The sequence below is a fragment of the Perna viridis genome, chromosome 2, assembly GCF_037379345.1.
Source record: "Perna viridis isolate PV_CMFRI_1.1 ecotype Kerala chromosome 2, ASM3737934v1, whole genome shotgun sequence".
Classification (NCBI taxonomy): domain Eukaryota; kingdom Metazoa; phylum Mollusca; class Bivalvia; order Mytilida; family Mytilidae; genus Perna; species Perna viridis.
Window position 1 is genome coordinate 29,728,788 of NC_142446.1, and position 22,913 is coordinate 29,751,700.

General features: G+C 31.9%; 2 protein-coding genes and 1 pseudogene across 4 annotated transcripts; 1 reads left to right on the top strand and 2 right to left on the bottom strand.

Moving 5' to 3' along the window:
* Window positions 1-1,079: 1,079 nt before the first annotated feature.
* On the bottom strand, window positions 1,080-11,736 carry LOC148624547 (nuclear protein AMMECR1-like). The gene is made up of 5 exons (XM_088567220.1): window positions 11,496-11,736; window positions 7,520-7,630; window positions 6,847-6,961; window positions 5,107-5,197; window positions 1,080-4,403 (listed from the first exon to the last, which is right to left on the bottom strand). Exons 1-5 carry the CDS (start codon window positions 11,723-11,725, stop codon window positions 4,237-4,239), a joined length of 714 nt encoding a protein of 237 aa, XP_088423346.1. The 5' UTR covers window positions 11,726-11,736; the 3' UTR covers window positions 1,080-4,236.
* LOC148624548 (uncharacterized) lies at window positions 7,637-11,413 on the bottom strand (annotated as a pseudogene). The gene is made up of 3 exons (XR_015920216.1): window positions 11,405-11,413; window positions 10,201-10,480; window positions 7,637-9,936 (listed from the first exon to the last, which is right to left on the bottom strand). The product of XR_015920216.1 is annotated as an uncharacterized LOC148624548 (transcript).
* A 93-nt stretch (window positions 11,737-11,829) lies between the features above and the next one.
* LOC148624549 (WD repeat-containing protein 53-like) lies at window positions 11,830-19,707 on the top strand. Of its 2 annotated transcripts, none has more exons than XM_088567215.1 (2): window positions 11,830-11,939; window positions 18,462-19,707. In XM_088567215.1, the coding sequence occupies exon 2, from the start codon at window positions 18,463-18,465 to the stop codon at window positions 19,495-19,497; it is 1,035 nt and encodes a 344-aa protein (XP_088423341.1). In that variant the 5' UTR covers window positions 11,830-11,939; window position 18,462; the 3' UTR covers window positions 19,498-19,707. The 2 variants fall into 2 exon arrangements, with proteins under 2 accessions (XP_088423341.1, XP_088423342.1); XM_088567216.1 differs by having other exon boundaries at window positions 11,919-12,047.
* The last annotated feature ends 3,206 nt before the right edge of the window (window positions 19,708-22,913 follow it).

The window sequence follows — 22,913 nt, forward strand, 5'->3', positions numbered from 1 at the left end:
GTGCCATACCACAAAAGGAATGCTGGGGTTGTAACTTAACAGATTAGGTACTAGCATTTTCCTGATTTCCAGATAATAAATGGAATAAAAATTGATGGATCCCTGAAATTGTATCACAAAGTGCCATACCAAAATGAAGGCTTACAAAGGTGTTGAAAAAATAAATCAGCAAAATTACATTGATAACAGATCCTGTACTTCAAGCAATTTGAAGTGGGGTGATACTGATTTCAATACAAATCTAGCTAGGCTACTGAGTGATTTAAAATGCTCTCATGAAGAAATATGCCCTACATTAATGTGTCATACTTCATTTTAACAGAACATCTGTGGATCTCTTGGTCTCTGTCATTCAAATTTGAATAGCTGGTAATAATGGGGCAGATAATGACATGATGATCATAATTGGCAGCTATTTAAACTTGAAAAAAAAGTGTCCAGAGGATCACACAGGTGTGTGAGACTCCTGAATTAAAGTCAAATAAAATTACTCCTTTTGTTTCCTGTTACTCGACCAACTCGTGCCTTTATCCCCCAGCTGACTTATTTTCAAGTTAATAAATAACAAGTACAACTACCTAATGAACCGACATTTTACAGATGGTAGTAAATTTTCAATTTCCACAAAGTTAGGGTGGTTAATAAGAAGTTTTTGTGACTATGAAATTCAGGGAAATAAAAGTACCCGGTAAACAAAATAAAATGAAATCCTGACATAGCGACCCATTTTTTTTCTGAATTGGAAATGAAACTGGTATAGTTTTATTTGGCCTTTCATAGGGCAGACTTCTACCCACTGAGTTATTTAAACACTCAGTAGTCTTGCTAAATTTGTATTGAAATCAGAATTCAAAATTGCTGTAAATGTCTAATATGCAGCCCAATAATTAATATTGTACCTAGGAATTTTTCCTGTCATTAACACAGTGTATATTAATATGTATAGTAACTTCAAACCTTCTCCCTTATATGAAATAATAAAAGGAATGATGGTCAAGCATAATTTTTGCTATCTATAAAAATGTGGTTACCACAACTCGAAAGAAATCTTCATTGATTGAAGGAAAACAAGAATAACATGAAAATTGTCAATCTTTTATTTGCTTTGAACACACATTCATTATAGTTGTATATCGACCAAACATACATCTGACATATCCATAAAATTACCATCAAGAAGCTAAATTTGTGTGGACTTAGCCACAATTCATACATAACAGTTAGACAATATAAAAAATCTTTTACACTTCACATTAAAATATTTTAAAAAATATTGAAACTCATGATCAGAAGAAACTTTGATTCTATAAAGTGATTGTTTTTTTAATTGACAAACCGTCATATTTGTTTTAAGTGGCACTGTGTATGTGACATGCTCACCCATCTATTGCTGGAAAGAAATATAGCAATTGCTTCATTTTACTCAATGAATGCCTATTATATGAAGATATTTTTTTCTTTTTTTAATAATGAAGCTTTATGAAAATTTCATCTCAATTATGTTGAAAATTAATGTCTGCATGATTTTATCACAGCAGTTTCATCATATGCAATGATGAAACATTCATTTACAATTGATAGAAGTTGAAGGAGTTTGATCTAGGGTTGCTACAATAAGGCAAGTTTTTAAAAATAACAATGCAGATACAATATCAAAGCAAATCCCATTACCAAACTTCCTACTGTTTTCATTAAAATCTTCCTGAGTTGAAGAATTCTATAACAAATATATAAAATATGTGAAACATACAAACATCTCCTCTGAACTAAAAAGACATACATATCTCCTCTGAACTAAAAAGACATAATCTTGGACAACAACAAAAAATATGAAATTGCACAAACTTGCACACATAAAATACATAATGGTATGAAACCTTAATATTTTTATCCCCTTCAATCACAAAATTGAACTCCAGATATGATTCAGAAAACCCCTCCATGAAAACTAAAAACTGAAAAACTAACCAAGAAATTCAAGAGCCTTATTCTGTAAGCACAGAACGCTTTTTTCAAAAAGTACAGACAAGGACTAACTTTTAAACACATACCTTCTCACCTACAAATATAGGTGACAAAAGGGTATTTTGCTAGTAAGAAATTAAATTCATAAGATCTGAAGTTCAATAAAGTACTTCATTCATACTGAAAGTAAATAAGACACAACACATCACTCACACACTGGAGTCCATACTGTTAATATAAGGAGATTGACAATCATATAAAACTCAATATTAACACATACTAATTGAATAATTTGTTGATTAAAAATATTGAATATCCTAATAATATTGTACAGCCAAGGTCCTGTAGCTCTAATGGTGATAAAAATGACAGAGAAGAGATCTTTCATCATTACAAGTCCATGTATTAAAAATAAAATACAATACATAGAGTATAATTGATAAAAACTAAGACAGAAGAGCCATTCTACCCTGAATTACGAACAAAATTTTTAAGACATAAAGGCAATAAATACACATGACAGTAAACCCTCCCATTCCATATTATTTTTTGGTTGACTTTCTTTTCACACTAAACAGACATATTTTTCCCTGTTAACCTTTGGAACAGTAAATGTGGGAGATTCTCCATCATAAGGAAAATTTTAATGTAAAATTTCTGAGAAAATACAGTAATTTTTATAAAAAAAAAATAACCCACAAATCTAACATTTTAAAGTAGTAGATTCTAAATTTATTATGATCATTTATCAGGTTTTTTTTGTTGGATGGTTAACAGGTATGATTTTTTAAATATTCACCTACCATTTTTTCTTTAGTATAAAGAGAACTGAATGGTTTCTATGTCTTTGTCATCTGACTTATTACTAAATGATTGAAAGATAAGTAAATTTTCCCAATCTTTACAAAAGCTTTTTTTTTATTATAGACAATTACATTGTCTCCATTGTATGTTTCACTTGGTTCATGTAAAATATGACAACTTCCCTGAGATAACATTGTATAAATGCACAGCACAATGTAGTTTTTTTTTAACTGCAACATGACTTCGTACAAGTTTTAGTACTGCTTTAAGACACAAATAATATGATATTTTATAATGTAACACTTTCTTTTGCATTTTCTCATTACTCATTATTATATGTATTGATCCAAGAAAAATATCAGCTAATATTAGGTATAGAAAATGGTTATGAAATTTTATCATTGTAACTAATTTTTTAATTCAATGTAATCCTATTTTAATAAGTTCAAACCAGAATCAAATATTTCATCATATTTGTAAGACATTACTTCACTTCCATCCCCAGGCCAAAAACACCTTATGACAAAAAGAAAATGAGATTCTTAATCAAAATGAACAAAAATAGACTACAATATCTTTAGTGTGTTTATAATTGTTCATATATAAAAACAATAAAACCATTTTATTTAACTAAAACAATACATGTATGTCAATCTTACATGTCATACATCATCTTGGAAAAAATGGTAGAAAAACATCTAGTATTCTCTGATTCAATTTTAATTCCACAACTGTAGTATAAATCAATCTTTATTCTTTATACATTAGCTTGCTGCCTCCCTTTTTTCTTCCAGTTAGCTAACATGAAACAGACAATCATCTATTCAGATATTAAATAAAAAAGTTAAAAATAAAACTGTAGTAACAAATGAAGCAATGATATTTACTTAGAATGAGTGTACAGTAGATTATCATATATGTATAGGCTAATGGGTGGATACACTGTGGTTTTGATTTTTTTCATAAAACATATGTTTAAAATTCTAAAATAATGACTAGTAAGATTGGATTTTCATGATTAAACTCAATGTTTTTTTCTTTCTTTTAGATTATTAACAAAGAAATTACTTTGAAGTTAAAAATATAAGGAGAGCAAAAACATAGGTGTAAATGATCATTCAAGTCATGTTACATACCAAACTTTTGTAAATATCACTTCTCATAAAAAAATCTGTAAAAGTAGGAAATTTTAGTTTACTACCATGGTTTGTGTTTCAACACAGAAATGATATTTAAATTCAAAATGATGTAAGAATGGTGAAGTTTATCACAACACTTGATATATATGAACACAATATGTAATTTGATACCTAATAACCTAATTTTTACATCCTTCATGTCACAAAAAAGACATATTTTTAAAAAGTCACCCATGCATAAAAGATCTGGTTGCCAGTAAAATGGTTTCATGAACTGGTCCTGTGAGAATGAATTGAGCTACTGGTTCCCTGCTGTACATGGCTATCATCATGCATGTCCATTCTGTCTGTGACTTATATAGTCATTATAGCTTATTGTAATTTTCTCACTACGATAGCGAGTCAATTTTATATTTCTTCGTACTTCACTGTTAATTGGTCCTCTGAAACCTCCTTTACGAAGGAGAGAGTCAATAGTCTGCACAGCATCCCAGCCTGCAAATATATGCATGAGATAGGTAGCAAGCAGTTGTTATTATTTTCTTTATTAGACATGTTATTTTAACAGTTATTTATTATTTTCTTCAGGAAATGACTTTTTATTAGAATTAAACTGCATTCATAGTTTAAGATATCTCAACTCAATTACACAGAGTGCAATATATGACCACACAGGTTGAACATTGAACAACAAGTAGAGACTCAATAATTCAAAGTTGATACAGCTTTTAAGTTGGATTGTGGTTAAATGCTTGGAGAGATTCTGACCATTTAAGAGACTGTACATTTAAAAATGGCAGTTCCTTTCATATGGATGGCACATGGTAAATTTTATACCACAGAATTATTTGTTCCAAATGTAATATTTATAGATATATATTCAATAGAACAGAGATCTTTTTAAAATCTACAATGGATGGCTAAGAAAACTATTTTTACGAAGACATTAAAAATAAGCAAATTTTAGAAAAATCGGAGAAAGAGCTTAAAAATCTGACCCCATTTGGCTCTTCTGAAGTCTCTTCCTATCAGTTTCAGAAAATTATAAGCTGTTTAACTTGTACATCTGCAGAGTGCCTTAATAATGGGTATTGGTTTGGAAGGTTTTAGTGTATGGTTACCACAATTCTGAAGCAGTTAACAGTATTAGAGGAGCAGTAACAAAGTCACAAATATTGGTTTTTCACAAAAAACATACCTTGTTCAATTGAAACTTCAGGTAAATAAGTGGCAGTCTTTTTGTGGCCTTTCTCATTTAAGAATTCTATTCTGATTCCATGCTTTCCAACCTACAAAACACAACAAGGGACTTCTTAAGAGCTTGAATCACTATCTGTATGTAAATCATTAGTATATCTTAATTATAATAGAAGCAGTCATTATTCTATTCATCACAAAACAACATGTATGTTCTCAAGAATATAGAGATGACTGGTAACGTCTGCATGTAGTAGAATGAATCAATTGAAATGAATACTTATTTATGTTTAGGCCAAAATAAAAAATATCCTAGATTCTCATCCCCTCCTGAACAAATTTTTCACCATCCTGGAAAATTTTAGTTTGATTTTTTCCCCCAAATTAGGTCAATTTCTTTCAATTTAACAGCATTTTTCACTTAAATTAATGAAATAAATAATAACCCCCCTCCCAAATTTAAAACTTGAAGGCTTTGCAAAACTAAATGAATTTAAACTCAAACTGAAAAAAATAGATTGAACCACAGAAGTTGAATCCACAAATAGAAATACTTTCAAAGCATTGATTTGATTAATCATAGTACTGAATTAAAAAACTAGATTGAACCACAGAAGTTGATTCCACAAATAAAAATACTTTCAATGCATTGATTTGATTAATCATAGTACTGAATTAAAAACTAGAAATAGTGTTCATGACCTTTTATATCCCCCATTACAATCAAGCTGCAATACTTGACATCAATTATCAGTCTGTTCACAATCATATCTCATGTTTGACTTTGTGACACGGGTGAAAAATAATCAAAGTGCTGTTAGCACTGAATGTTTTTTATTCTAATGAAAATTGTAGCATGAAAAACTTCCAAAGATTACGTGATGTAAAATAAAACAGCAATCATGCATTTGTAGTCCCCATATTATTTAGAACTTTTTTTTTCCATTATCTACAAACTGAATATCAATCTTTACTACTGTTTTCTTTGTGTACACAGTAATCAATAGTTAAACAGTATTCAACTTCACTCACATTTACAAATTTTGTTCCATTTTACCTTTTTCCCAAATTTTTGAACCTGTCCAAATGTTAATTTGCATTTACCTTTTAAAACTATATTAACTTAGTATTTACCTTACAATGTAATTATACTAAAATAAAATCAATTTTAGCTCATGAACATGAGATTTTGCAAAACCAGAAACTTTTTATCAATTTGAATTTCCCTGCCAAGTTTACTTGGTTAAAATCACTCTTCACTTTCAGTTTATTAATGATAAGATATTAATGATAAAATGAAGATTTTCACTGATAAGTGTGTTAAAGGGAACATTCTTACCACATTTAATGTTTCTTGACACATCACTGCAAGAATTATAAATAAATGATATTTTATTACTTAACTTCTTTCAAGACCAAAAAGCAGCCCCTCAAATCTCAAGCTGATTTGCAGACTAAATCTTAATTTCATTTTGCAGGAATAATAAAATATTATTCAGCTGCACAATTCCCAGAAACAAATTTACTGGTTATAAAAGAGATATTGAATGACATAAAAGGAATTACCAGTAAATTTAGACTATATTTTTGTGTAGAGTTAAGAAATAGTAAGCATAGACAGGTGACATAAGGTATTTTGATCCTGAAGGATCAAAAACCCCAAAAATCATTGTGAAAATATCCTTTGTTTGAAGCAAGAAAAAAAACATGATTAAAAAAATTATTTAACTTATTTATCTACCTCCCAATCTAAATAGTCTCTGGCCTCCTCAAAGTTTGTGAGTATTGACACAGAACAGTGCAATTTCTGAAACTCCTCCTTGGTAATGGGACTGAATCTACTGTCTTTCATAGCACTGGAATATTCAATTGTTTCTATTATTCTTAAAGCTTAACTAAATACTTGATTTCAAACTCATTTCACCAAGGAAATGGCAAACATAAGATATGTATTGTCCAAGAAACATACAATTTGTATCAGTCTCTTAATGCATGAAATTACAAATAGTATGGTTACATAGATACACCAAGACCACCTCGGTTTTAATGAGTCAAACTACTATATTATGAAACACATTATAAGAAAGATTTTTGAAAATAATACAAGCCGATGAGTTAAATTATTTCCATGAGCAACAAGTACATACATATTCCACAATAGGGAAAAAACAACAGAAACATTTACAATGTACATAATATACATGCATTTGTCTGAAAGAATTTTTATGAAATGAAAATGGCATATGAAAACCACATTAACAATAGCAATCCACAAATTTTATTCAACTTTCAATAATTACAAAGCTTATGGTGCATTTATATATGTACTGTTATTTACATGACATGAGCACTTACATGAAGTCAAGTCCAATCAACTTATGAGAAACCTAGACTACACAATATATATCATTTACCTAGTTATAGCATATTCCCTGAGTCCACCATGAAGGTTAGTTGCTGTGAAGGTTCCAATGCAACCACGCAGGCGACGATTGCTGCCTATCTTCCATGTTACAAAGAGAGGACTAAAATTTAAAATATAAGCATACAGTAAAATTGAAACTTTTACAAACATAACATTCTTTCACCAGTCACCACTAACACCAAGCAATAATATGGTACAAAAGCAGTAGCTTGATATAACTCAATGTAGATTAATCACAAACCAATATCAGATTAGTCTTTTTCTCTAATATGCTTACAAATTAACATTATTATACCAATATACTCCCTGTAACTGTTATAGGTTTGTAGAAATTATTCATATTGAAGATAATGCAAAAACTGGTGCTTGGCTCTTGTGTTTTATTTTCAGCAATAGCATTATGCTATTAATCTTGTTACATGTATATCAACAAGCAAAAGTCTTCATTATACTCTAGCCAAATCACAAAATTTATAAATATCTACACATTATAAAAATTTCATTCCCTATTGAAAAGAATTGTACAAGAAACACGAGTAACAAGTTATGTATGAACTTTTCAAAAAATGTTGACTGAAAATGAGCTTCTTGTTACCAGATATTCTTTTTAAAGTGACTTGGAATTTTAAGTTAAAAATATGTTCATGGTAATGTTGATATTGCTACGTGTATATTTTTTACACTATTGATTGTATTCAAAGAAATACTTTCCATCCCATTATATACCTTGTGGTCAAAATCTAGTATAGGTAAGTAATTTGACAAATTGTGCATACCGTAAATCAGGTAACTTTAATGATAGAAAATCAATATGAGATGTCAGAATTTTCCAAATTTGTAAGGAACATCCTATAAAATTAGGAGATTGAACACATACCAGTACATGTACTGGTGAATGCAAGACAACTCAGTTGAGTGGAAATATCACAGGCATGTAATCAGAACAATTTATTAATTTGTCTCTGAAATAGGAATTTCTGTTTTTGCAAATACACATCACCACAATAGTTTATTTCTGATCAAACAAACAAAATTAAAGTAGAATATTATAAACTAAGAAAAGAGACTTCTGCTGCTACCATTTTTTATTTATTTTGATACATGTGGTATACTGAAGAAATCAGCTAAGAAGATGTTAATATGTTGGTCATAACTAATAACTCATCTTGCTCTGTACCTTACCACTTAGCTGTCTGATCATGTTTTAAAATTATTTTCAACATAAATGTCAACTCCTGAGTGGGAAAATATGTAACAACATCCAAATTGTAATATTTGACCATTCTGTGGCCTGGGGTGATTACAGTGATAATGGTTTTAAGGAAAGCATGTGTTTGTTAATAACAAGAGTCGCCCACGGAGTTGCTCACCTGGTTCATTTCTTGCCTTTCTAGGGCAATAACTGTAACAACAAGAAGATGTCTAACAACTTTGACCCAAAAGGGAACTTCGTAGGCTTTTTTTTATAAAGATCATTTCATCAAGTGAAAGTTTTTTCTATCTATTTTCCAGATATTGGCTTTAAACTACATAGGTTGTATACTTTGCTTATTAGCTTTTGTTACTATAGGAGCATTTGCCAATCTCATTAGTGATGTCATACTCATAATTTGCATATCATTAAGTGTCAAATTGGTTGGCAAATAAAAACTAAATAAACAACAATTTCATGATTAGAATCCCAATTTTCATAACTTTATAGCTTATTATATAGTTATTTTACATCCAATTTTGGTTCTGTAAAAGGATGCAAGTCGTTCCGGCCCCAAACCTGTCCGGTCCAAGTCGTTCTGGCCCAAAGTCGTTCTGGCCCCAGTTTTTATTGTATATATTTAACAATACAGATAACAATTTAGCAATGATATCACAATGTAATATATATGCACTATACAAAACATAGCACTGGTATTAAAGCAAGTTTTTTTTCTGATATCTATTATAGTAATTTAATACAGAAACAATCAAGCATGATCTATTACAATTCACATAGTTATCACAAAATGTCACAATTGTCATTAAATGACTATAACACACGTTCACATTTTCTTTAAATAACTATCACACACTTTCACATTGTCATTAAATAACTATCACACATTTCACTCGTCGTCGCTGTCGGAATCAATTGGTTCTTCATCTGCTTCTGGTATTGGTACAGTATACATGTTACCAATCTCTCTGAGAAATTCGGATGTCTTGATGGTTTTCTGTTCTAGTTGGTCCCAGAGGTCTGTCAATCTACCCTGAGTTGTTTTGTACATTGCCCATTGGTACCGTTGTACAGCATGTTCTTCAACTAGACGTACGGTCAGGTTCACTTGCTTGGCTTCCTTCATTAAGGCTGGTACTATTTGTAGAATTGAAGTTTACACCCAGAAGCTTTTGCGTTGAAACGGCGGTGCCATCCTGTAATGAAAAAAAAAGTGGATAATAAACAAATTGCAAAGGAATACAAATGAACATTTATTTACAAATGTATTCAAATATGATAAAATGAAAAGGAAACCATATTTATTCATCATTTCATTTGATGCATCTTCATTTTTAAATAAAAAAATAACCAAATGTCTGTAGATCTATGATGGACAATGACGGATATGATTGATGTGTAATTTTAAGTAATAAGTATCAACGATGTTGTGTATTTTAAGTTATATAAATTAAACATACCCTCAACGTCATTGTTGGTTCTTACTGTCTGCATGAAGACTGACCACTGATGAACACTCCAGATGCTGTTGTATAACCATGCATTGCGCAAGTATGCAATAAGCTGTTGTAGTTGTGGTGATGTGGCGTGCGTTGACAGTTTGTTGAATGCTGGGATTATGTGTTCAGCTGGTAAGTATGGTAAAGCTAGTAACCTTTTGATGAAGTAATGTACTGCTTTCTTTGAGTTGTATGCTGTCTTGAGCCCTAGGTTGGCTACACGGCGCATTACTGCCTGTGTCTAATGGAATGAGCACCCCTTGATTTCTTACAAAAACAATGTCTATGGTTCTTGACGGAAACATTATGAATACACATTTTTGACTAATCTTTATAAAAAATATGCGACTTCGGTAAAATCTCAAATAATTGATCTAAATTCATTGACTAATTGGTAAAATTAAATATTTTTATTTTGGGAACAGAACAACTTTTAAAAAGAGGCCGGATCGACTTGGGGCCGGAACGACTGGAAAACCTGTAAAATGTTTCATTTACATAAAAGAATTAATATTTTATATGAAAATTTATAACTGTTTTACTTCAAGAATAAATTTGAAATGATATTTATATGTAAACCTCTATTTTCATATAAAATTGTTTTTAAAATTTTATGCTCACATAGTCTAATTACTGAATATTTCTTTAATTAATTTCCTTGGATAAAAAGAGTTTTATTGGCAGTTTAGGGAACCAAAAGAATTTTTCAATTATTTTAAAAAACGAAAAAGATTTAAAGTTGATGTCCCATGCCACTCAATGGATTTTTTGCCAACCAAAACCAAATCACAGGTAAGTGATGACATCACGAAGAACTCTCCTTCTGCATGTATGATTTTAATTACTTTATGTTCTTTGTTGTGTATGTTTTCCATGTCTGGTCTTTGTCCCTGGATTACATTCTTTTGATTACCACCAAAACCTTGGTTCCCTTAATTACTCTCTCTCTTACATCTGGGATTAAATATAACTAACATTTGTTTTACTAGTCCCAGTTTACATTGTAGCAAAGACTTGACATTGTATTCCATGATTGTAACAATGTGCATTTAAGGTACACTGTACCAAGTCTCTATAATCAGCTGATTTTATTGTTTGAAATTTTAAATAAGTTGATGTTTTAGTTCAACGAGTATGTTTAAACTTTAACTTAACAAGTTCTTACTAATTTCATCCTCACATATTTTTTTACAGGTTGTTATTTTTATTTTAAAAAAATCAATAATTCTTTGTTATGGTTTCCATATTATACTTACTATGGATCATTGGTGAAAGACGGGGTCTTGGGCGGATCGTAATTGTACAGGTGACTGTGAAGAACATCAAAACAGAAATTACACATATCTACACATGAAACAGTATAGCCATTTTTGTGGTGATTCGGATGGACGGCTGACCCATTACAGCATACAGCAGGCATGGAATTGTTGAGCTTTTGTTTCTTCACTCCACAACAGCTGGCAGCCATCTTACATACAAGAATCATAAGTCATTCGGAAAACCTGAATTTATTATTGAAAAGGAAAGAAAACCCCCGATAAATTAGGTCGAAAACTGTTATCATAGCTGCAAATACTGTTTTTCCTTTAATTTTACGTTCAACAAACCAGTCGATGTTTGAAATTTCTCGGCTTTTTTCGGTAATTTACAAAGGTCAACTCTAGAGGAGGTTCCTTGGAGCAATGTGCTGTTGAAGAAATGTAACTGTTATTAATGATTTGATAACCATTTGATTTATTTTCTCTGTTTACTTATATTGGATCCTGACTATGTCTATGTTATCAGGAAATGTGAAAGACTGGATATGTGTATGAGATAATTCCCTTTTCAGATTTTTTTTATTCAGTGTCTTCAGAAAATAGTCCTGGACACTAAATCTAAAAAGGGATTAATATGATGAAGATGAAACCTATTAACGCTCCCGAAGAAACATTAATTAAAAACGACTTCGATCATTTTTGTCAGCTCTGATTTGATATATTATACTTATAACTTTCAAGTATGGTAAATTTTGTAATGAGGTATATTTGTCTAATCCCTTTTGGGATTCCGTGCTGGAGAAATTTTGTGTTTTGACCACCACTGTCAAAACAAAAAATATCTTCAGCGCCAAATCCCTAAAGGGATTAATATTTGTCCTAAAGCATTACATTAATTGTCATGGTCCGATATGTCTATTGGCTGAAATGTCCGGCATTCATAAGGATTAATTGGTTGTCGTGGTCCGAAATGCCTTGGTTAGAATCGTCCGGCACTGCCACTGGTTATCATTATGATTCTTATAATTTGTGAAACGTCTTAAAAGATTTCTTTTACTGTATTTAGTTTTGCTTCATTCTGTTTCTATTTGTATAGTTAATTATGTTTTTATAATGATTTGATTCATTTAATCAAATTAATTCATTTCGATTTTTTCTTTTATCGATTATTTTTGTTTCGTTTTGGTTCGTTTTTCATTTCGCAATTTTTATGACCTGAGAATTATGGGTAATATTGATTGCATAATTTTCGTAAACATCTGGGGGCAATACTGCAGACTATAAGGCCAACCCTATCTTCGAAAAGCTATTATTCAATTTGTATTTAATTATCAAAACTAGATAATATTTTCTGAGACTGGTTTGGCTCTCAATCGCACATATACAAGTATATGCAAATGAAGCTGCCATTATGCTGTTTTTTAGCTCCTGAAAATGCAGGTACAAATTAGATATTGATGTTATTTCTTGCCATAAGTATACAGAACCAAGTTGATAATACAACCATAAACACTTCCTTTGGGCATGTATCCAAAATGCCAAATTGTATTGAACAGTCACAAAGGCTGCCCTCCCCTCCCTTATAATTCTAACCTCCCCCTTAAGTGGTAAATGAACAAGCATTCTGAGAATATTTCATGGCAATACATAGTCCTCTACTGGAAGGAAAATCTGTGAAAGAGAACAATAATTGAGAATGCAGTCATTACAATGAAAATGTGAAAAACTTTTTTGCGTTCATTTTCTATGTCTAAGGGCCAAACCACGGACTTTATATTACAAAAATAGTTGTGCCTCCCTGGTAATCATACTGGTTAAACTTAAAGGTTTATATAGGACTTATGCATACTTGGGAAAAGAGAAATTATTCAGGATTTTGTTATATAAGTCATTAAATTGACAAATTGATTTTGACAAAATTATGATGAAAATACTGAGGAAGGTTGTGTTCTCAAAACACTAAAATAAAATAAAAATGTTAAAATTTACTTGTAAAAATCAACAATTAGCTACTAGTTATCAGTAATTGCCCCAGGGAAAATTAATTTTTTGATATTTCTTTCTCAAGACATAGGAACATTCATTTACATGTAGTCATCATTTTATCGTTATTCAAAGCATACTGATTAAAAATGGCCATTGCCATTCAGCAGATTTTTCTCTTTCATTTGATATTAATTTCAATTTTAATAGACACAATAGTTTTCATAAACACTCAGTGACAAATCAACCTTTATGAACATTTTGTAAAGTGAATTTTTTGGTCATTTATCTACAAAGACCAAATTTTGAACTGGAAAATATTTACATTCCTCTTATTTCAAATAATTTTTTTTTTAAAATCTACATGCATATTGCCATTCTCCAATCTTTTGTCTTTAATTTGGTACACTCATCAAAATTCATCCAGTAGTTTTTACCAACACTCATAGCAAAGCAAAGCTATCCTATTTCCAACAGAAAATTGGCTAATAAACAGCCAAATAGCAGCTGCAGTGACTTCTTCCTCCTACATGCACTCCCTGGCCAAACTCAGCAAAAAAAAAAATGGACGGTACAAAACTTGATACAGCATAATACAACCATTTAGGCTCCTGGAAAAATGTATTAAACAGAATCTTGACCACTTTATTCCTGGCCTCTATCTACTTAATTCCTGCTTCCTGACCCCTTCATTCTAATTTCTGACTCTCTCAATCCTGGGTTCCCTACTCCTGTTCAACAGCACCAAATTCTTGTTTACTAACAAAAATTGATAACTATGGTGTTCAGAAAGTTATGATTTTGTTAGCAGGAGTTGATCTTATTAGTTACATGTATGACAAGCCGGAATTATCCTGGGATGGGTCCTATCAACTTTACGGGAAAGTGTTGAGATAGAATTAACTGGTCATTTATTTGGCTGGGCCCCTTAATATTGCCCATTGAAATGTTGCAAGGCCCATCTTTTTTTTTTAATGCCTGTAAATCGTATTGGTGTTATTTTAATAGCATGGGAACTAAAGGCATTGTTTTGGCTCTCCAATCTAATCTATAATGAAAGATACATAATACAGACTTAGACATAAATGAATGTGTAGCATGCAAGACAAATTCCTCCCATCTCTCATACTATTGGCTTATTTCAATACATTACTCTGCCCCATTGAAACTGTGAATATTTCCATAAGCTCCTGTATAAAATGGGTCCTTGGCCCATCTTATGAGCCCATAATGGTCTAAAGCCATAAAAAAACCCTGTTAAGTGTCAAATTAGATAATAATAACCAATTACAGGATTATTTATATTATCCTAAATTTTAAAAAAAAATTATAACTTTGTTATTTTATGTCAAACTTAAGTCTTGCAAAGTATTTCATACAGAATAAAATAAAGAGCTTCTGCATGATACGACTGCAGTGGTTAACCTCTGATCAGTTGGGGCAAGTGTCAACACAATATTAGTTTTTGACACACAAGCATATGGACTCAAGAACTGGATTGAAAACACTATAGCAGTAGATTTGAAATTAAATTAAAAATGTTCAAAACATTAAAAACATAAATTAAAAAAAGTTTGGTTTTTTTTTGAAGTGTGGCCACTTTGATCCCTTAAATTTCAAAATGGCAAGAGATATCTGAAATCTGATTGAAAAACACAGGCACAGATTTTCATAAGGAATCGAATTAAAAAAAATCTTAATTGCATCAAAAATACAGAAGTTGATTTTTTTTGGTGTGACTTAAATTTGTACACCTTTCACTCCTTTTAAAAATAAGCTTACCCCATAAAAAGTTTTCTTAAAAGAATTTCAAAAAGAACAAATTGACATCTGAGTCATAAAAAATGGATAAAAAAAATGCTTTTTCTATCAGTTGTCGATTTTCATATTTACGGAATGCAAGCCATTTAAACAAGTTTTCAAAGGGACATGACCTACCAGAACCCGACAGTCTGGTTGGTGGTTTCATTGGGGAAAGGGAAGTAAACATTTTTCTTGGAAACTTAGACTATTATCACTTCGGTAAGTACCTGAATGGCTTGAAAAAAGCTATTTTTTGTAGGTTATCGTAAGGGTCATTTCATGAAATTAAAAGATCATTTTTAATTAGCTCACCTGGCCAAAAGGCCATGTGAGCTATTGCCATCACTATGTGTCCGTCATCCGTAAACTTTTTCAACCCCTAATTTTCTAGAAGAAAAAATTAATCAGCATGGTGAGACCAACCTATGTGGAAATTTTCATAAAGATCTGATGCTCAATGTTGGTGTTATTGCCTTTGAAGAGTCAAAAAATGATTATTAGAGATTAATTTTATAATGTGAAAACCATTTGGATAACTAAGATGCTCTGTATTGATTAAATGGTTCTGGTGACAATAGTATGACAAGGCCAAGAGTCCAGCTTTAGAAAGCTATAATTATTTTTGACCAAGTGAGGGCTCTCTAGAGCCTCTAGTTTTTTTAAAAATCCACTCTTGGACAACTTGTAGGATGGATTGTAATGAAATGTTGTGTGAATGTTTGCTAGGATATCCTTAATTTTTTCTCTGTCGAAAACATGGCCACCACTAATAAAAATTGACAACTTGTTGAAACAACTTGAAAACCAAAGGGGGAAATTTGATCAGCATGGTGAGACCAACCTATGCTGAAATTTTCATAAAGATCTGTTGCTCAGTGTTGGAGTTATGCCCTTGAAGAGAAAAAATGACAATTGAAGATTTATTTTATAATATGAAAACCGAGTGGATAACTAAGATGCTCTGTAATGATTAAATGGTTCCAAGACCATAGTGCGGTAAGGTCAAGAGTCCAGTTTTAGAAAGCTATAAAGACTATTTTTGATCAGGTGAGGGATTCAGGCTCTCTAGAGCCTCTAGTTGTATCTATAATAGTTTTCAAGAAGTTGGCTAAAACTGCAAAAAGTGTCATTTTTAGCCTTTCAATAAAGTTAATATGAAGTCATCTTACAACTTTGACACAATGGATACTTTTGTAGAGCTCTCCAAGTTGAATAAGGAAGGTCACATTTATTTTCTCTTATAGTTTTTGAGATATATGTAGAAATTGGTGGTATGACTCCTATGGTCTAGTAATAGCAACTGTTACCATGTTTTAGTCTTGATCTATTAATTAACACAATATTCAAAGTAGATAGAAGATTTTTAAAGAACATTAAAAACGACACACAACAGACACTAAGTGATTGCAGATTTGCAGTAGGGGTCAAATTGTATACCGGTATTTATGCAAATAACCTAAAGACAGATTGGTTTAGTTAAAATCTTGCTAAGGGTAAAATTGTTCAGCATGATGGGATGGACCTATGCCAAAATTTTCAGAAAGATTCGTTGAATGAGTTATGGGACCTGAAATTGTTTTTTTTTCCCCCGTATTTTACATTTCCAATTTAGAACATCTTTAACAATCTGTGGGTTGAGATTTGTTTTCTTGCAATAATCATGGCCGCCATTGCTAAATTTAGACCATAGGGGTCAAATTGCAGAATTTGGCACATAACTCAAAAGGAGGTGGGTTTATCTAAAATTGTTCAGCTTGATTGGATTGACCCATGCCGAAATTTACAGAAAGAACCCTTGACTGATGAATGAGTTATGGGTACTGAAATAGATTTTTTTCCAGAATTTTTGTATTTTCAACATTGAAAATCTTCCCTCCTGAAGTACTGGATGGATTGTAACCAAAGTTGGCATGAATATACCTTGCAATATCCTTAACAGTCTTTGAGTGGGGATTTTTGTCGCCCATGACACATCGTAAGGGGACATGGAAATGCCAGGCGTCCGTCCGTCTGTCCAGGTTTTCCGCACTTTTTATGTAATGCTCCTACCAAAAGTTATGGCCCTTGGACTTAGAAAATTTCAGTGAATTTAAAGTTTAAATGCATCTTCTTACACAGGGGACACTGGAACGCTATTCTTTTATTGATTTGGCTAAATCATGGCCAATGATACTGAAAATAGACCATAGTGGGTCAAATTGAAGATTTTCGGAAACAACTCGTTAACAAATGGGTTGAGCTAAATTCTGACAGGGTAAAATTGATCAGCATGGTGAGATCAACGTATGCCAATATTTTCATAAAGATCTGTTGACCAGTGTTGAATTTCATTGCCCTCGAAAAGTAAAATAATGCCTATGAGAGATTTGTTTTATAATATGAAAACTTGGTAAATAACTAAGATTAAATGATTCTTACGACAATAGTACAGTAAGGTCAAGAGTTTAAGAAAGCTAAAATGGTTATTTTTGACCAGGTGAGCCATTTGGGCTCTCTAGAGCCACTAGTTTTTATTTAGCCAACCAAGAATATTTTGCACATTTTTCTTATTGAATGTCCGTCCCAGTTATAAAGATGTCTGCTGTGGCATTTTAATATGAGGTTAAATTTATATTTATGATAACATGTGCCATCTGTAAATTATTTAACTTTTACAGTGTTACCCCAGTAATATATATATATTGAAGATGCCCAACTCCTTTTATTGAGAAATTTGATTGATTATTTCCTATTTTATTAATTGTTGAAGTTAGCCATTTCTTCAACAGTAGATGCTATTATTAGTACATTACTTCAGGAGAGTGCACACTGTAGTGTTTTAACTTCATTGTGTTTTCATACATTTTATAAATTATTTATACAGTACTTAATGGTAACATTTTATAAATTATTTATACAGTACTTAATGGTATGTGCTGACAAATATATGATAATGATGCAGGTCATTGCATTGGTTTTGCTGTAATTTACTCAATATTGATAAAAAAAAAAATATACCAAGTTTTTCATCTAGTTTTATTCTGGAACTATCTTCATTCAATTTTTTCCATGACTTGTGAAAAGAGATCTTGCCATTTTTTTTTGAATTATACAGTTGGTTAATGTCTTTGTAGCCCACAATAAGCATGGTATTCCAAAATGGATATGATATGTTCATTAAGATCTTTTCTTTTTCAGAATGACCATGTTGTTAACTGGGGGACACACATCATCTGTTTTATGTGTAGATGTAGACAAGACAGCTACATTTATTGCAAGTGGAAGTGATAATGGTGAACTTTGTATTTGGAATACAAATGGCAGTCTAATTAGAAAGATAGAAAATCCTGATACTGGTTGTACATCTGTCCTATTTTCTAAAGAAAAGGAAAATATTTTGTATGCAGCATTTGATGAAAAAATCAAAGTTTATGAACTTAATAACTTGCCAAATAATGTGGAATGCTTTGAGTTTAATCAAGAGGAGGTAAATCAGATTGTTGTTGATGAAAAAGAGAAGTACTTGGCAGCCTGTGATGATTCTGGAGAAATCAAAGTTATTGATTTAGGTGATAAGAAAGTCTTTAAAACACTCAGACTGAAACATACTAACATTTGTTCAACTGCATGCTTCCGTTCAAGAAAACCATGGGAGATTTTTACCGGTGGACTAGACTGTAAGCTAATTCATTGGGATTTTTCTCGTCCAAAATGTGTAAATCAGTTCAATATGCAAGAGCTTCAAAGTGTCAATGCTGAGGGTGATGCTTATATGTTCAACCCTCCACTTGTTCACAATCTCTCAGCTTCAGGTGATGGACATTATTTAGCAGCTGCCTTAGAAAATGGACATGTTGCCATTTTCGACACAACTAGAAAGAACATTCAAGAATTGTATAGTCTACATGCCCATTCACAAGGTACATCACAAGTTCATTTTCTTACAAATTCTAAGTTAGTGTCAGGTGGTAATGACTGTAGTATTTGTGTTTGGGATTTAGACAAATCTTCAGAGGCAGAACAGGAATCCACAGCAAATGGTGATGCTCATTTAAACGGTCATTCTAATGGCAATGAGGACAGGAATGAATCAATATCTGAGGCTTGTAAAATCAATGAAATTCAGCATGCTGGGAAAATTAACTGGATGAAACCTTTCAAGTTACAAGATACTCAGAAGATTGCCATAGCTGACCAGTCACCAAATATAACAATATTAGACCTAGAAACTTAATGACCAGACATGATGCTATTTCTTTTCATGCTACATTTAGTTTTATTAAATTGTGCATGTGTCTATCTCCCCATGACAATGCTTCCAATGTTTTTTTTTTATTGTAGAATAAAGGGCTGTGTCCTCCATCAGTCTATCCATCTATGTAATTTTGCACCTTACAAATGTAACTTCTCTTGTTTGGTGGATTGTAATAAAACTTTATTTGAAGGTTAGTATCAAATATACAATATAGAAGTGCATGATTTACAAGGGGGGCTAATCTGAATTCAGGATTTACATTTTTAGACCTGTTCAAGTTTTTAATCACCTGTCTTTTTATATCCACACAATTTGTTAAAAATATAATGTACAGTTATTCGATGCAATACCTGAGACACATTTAGATTTTTCACAAATTTGATTTTTTTAATGATTTTCCAATATGAAATGATTGTTCTTTAATCAGAAAACTAAAAGGCTCCAGCAGTTTGGCAAAGAGTGAATATGCTGTCAATGATGATATTTCTGAACTTGGAACAGAGTGAATGTGGTTTTAAAAAAAATATATGAAACATGACTTTCCAACTTGTCTAAATACATACATGTAGTTAGCATACACCTACCATATGGTTTAATTTTTGTTAAAATCAAAGTTTAATATTGGACCATTTGGATTTTGATATGGACCCATAGAAAAGTCATAAGGAGCTTCACAGAGTGCAGCATGATAAAACTGCAGTGATCAATCCCTGAGCAGTTGGATCAAGTACGGACACAATATTACTTTTGACACACCTAAGCATAGGGACTTACAGTTCATTATGGACACAACAACTGGTTTGGTCACAATATGTTGCACAAAATTTCAAATTTAATTAAAAATTATCAAAACATGACATGAAATACATAGAGCTACATGATGTGTAGCATGATACAACTGCAGTGGTTGAACCTTGAACAGTTTGGGCAAGTGTGAACACAAAAATATTTTATTTATTTAGGACACAACAACTTGTTGAGACACAATATAGCATAAAAATTTCCAAAACCGGACCAAAATAAAAAAAAAAGTTGATTTTTTGAGTGTGGCAATTTTGATCCCTCATAACTAAAAAAATAATGAGAGATATCTGAAATCTGATTGAAAAAGACATGCGGACATTTTCACGAGTTATTCAATAAAAAAAAATTCAAAATTGGACCAAAAGTAAAAAAAGTTGATTATTTGGGTACTGGCCCAATTTTGTACCCTTTTCATTCTCAAACAGTTAAAGATAAGCCTACCCTGTAAAAATTTTCAAAACAGAATTTCAAAAGGAACAGATTGATATCTAAACCATCAAAAAATTTGATCAACAATAAGCTTTTCCTATCAATTCTAATAATAACATATTTTCCCCCTTTTAGCCCTTTGCTTCTGAAAAGGGTGGGGCAAAAAGCTCCAAAAACAATTACTCCTCCTCAATGTCCCAAAAACAATGTGCTAAATTTTCAAAAAGATTGGATAAGTTTTATTAAAGTGAATTGGTGACAACAACAGGGTAATACCATTATACTACCAAAAACATTTTTGCAGTCCTATAAAAATAAAAAAATAACTAGACATTGCTGCTAATAGACTAATATACCCACAACCTGTTGAACCATGTACATTTGAGGACCAATGTGGACACATCATTTTGAGGACAGACCAAGTACTTATGTACAATTTTGCTGCCATTTCTAAAACACTTAACTCCAAACTAAAATTGTTTTTTGAAATTTTTTCTGAAACCCGCTTGTTCATCTCGCAATATTTTATCAACTACATTTTTCATTCTGTGTAAGATGATATGGCATAGTACTTTGCTAAGGATGGAAAGCAAAGTTATACCTCTCTAGTTTCCACATATAGTCCTGGCTCCCTTTTTTAGGAAGTTTTACCAAGATTCCTCTGTGCCATTCCTCGGGTATTTGTTCTTCCTCCAATATTCTGTTCAAAAGATGGTGAAACTTGTCGATCGAGATAGAATCTAATGCTTTCATTGCTTTTGGAGGAATGATCTCCATATAAAAGCACTTATTTAACATTAGAGTTGAAAATTCGGATCTTTGTAGATGTTCTTTGCTCCTCCAGATCAGCTTGAGGATAGCAAAAGCTTGTTGTGCTTTCTTTTTCCTTGCTACTATGTCTTCATCGGTCTCTCCAGTTGTACTAATGACACTTCCAAGATAAGTAAATTGTACCACATCTTCTATTCCAGAACCTCTTATCTGGGTTTTATTTTCGCTTTTAGCATTGATCCTCATAGATTTTGTCTTTTGTTGGGTTGATGTATAGTCTAACCTTTTTGGCATTTGATTCTAGGTTGGAGGCCAGTTCTTGTGAGTCTTGGTGGCGATGTGAAAGTTGGCAAATATCATCGGCAAAGTCAAGGTCTTCAAGACATGATTGTAAGATCCATTTAATTCCCATAGGTTGACTATAGGATATTTTGCTGACCCACTCTATGACCATCAAAAAGAGAAGAGGAGAGAGGAGACATCCTTGTCGAATTCCTGTAGACACTGGAAAAGGATCAGTTAGGTTCCCACTGTGGATAACTCGACAAGTAAATCCTTCATAGAGCTGACGAAATGATGGATACAATTTTCTCTAGAATACCATAGTGTCTGAGAATGTTCCGTAGTACTTGATGGTCTATACTATCAAATGCCTTCTCAAAATCAATAAATGTAAGGTATAGTGATGTCTGCCATTCAATGGTTTGTTCTATAATGATTCTTAAGGTGGCAATTTGGTCAGTACATGATCTTTCCTGTCTGAAACCCGCTTGTTCATCTCGCAATATTTTATCAACTACATTTTTCATTCTGTGTAAGATGATATGGCATAGTACTTTGCTAAGAATGGAAAGCAAAGTTATACCTCTCCAGTTTCCACATATAGTCCTGGCTCCCTTTTTTAGGAAGTTTTACCAAGATTCCTCTGTGCCATTCCTCGGGTATTTGTTCTTCCTCCAATATTCTGTTCAAAAGATGGTGAAACTTGTCGATCGAGATAGAATCTAATGCTTTCATTGCTTTTGGAGGAATGATCTCTATTCCGTCTGCTTTGCCATTTTTCAGATGTTTAATTGCAGTGGTTACCTCTGTTCTAGTTATTCGCCCTGTCTTAATCCTCAGATCTTGTCCATATTCTACAGTTGGCGGAATATTGAAAATTGTGAAAAAAAAAACATCCAAAAAAGTGCAGTTACTCCACCATGGCTTAACAGATTAACATAAAAATTGCAACACTGATAGATCTCAAGTACAGGAAGACACTACGATATAAATTACTTAATAAAAGGGCAATAACTCCAACATGGCTCAACAGGTTATTAAGAAAATTTGATCACTGATAGATCTCATCATGCGGAACACTTTAACTCGGTCAGAATTAGTATAAACCT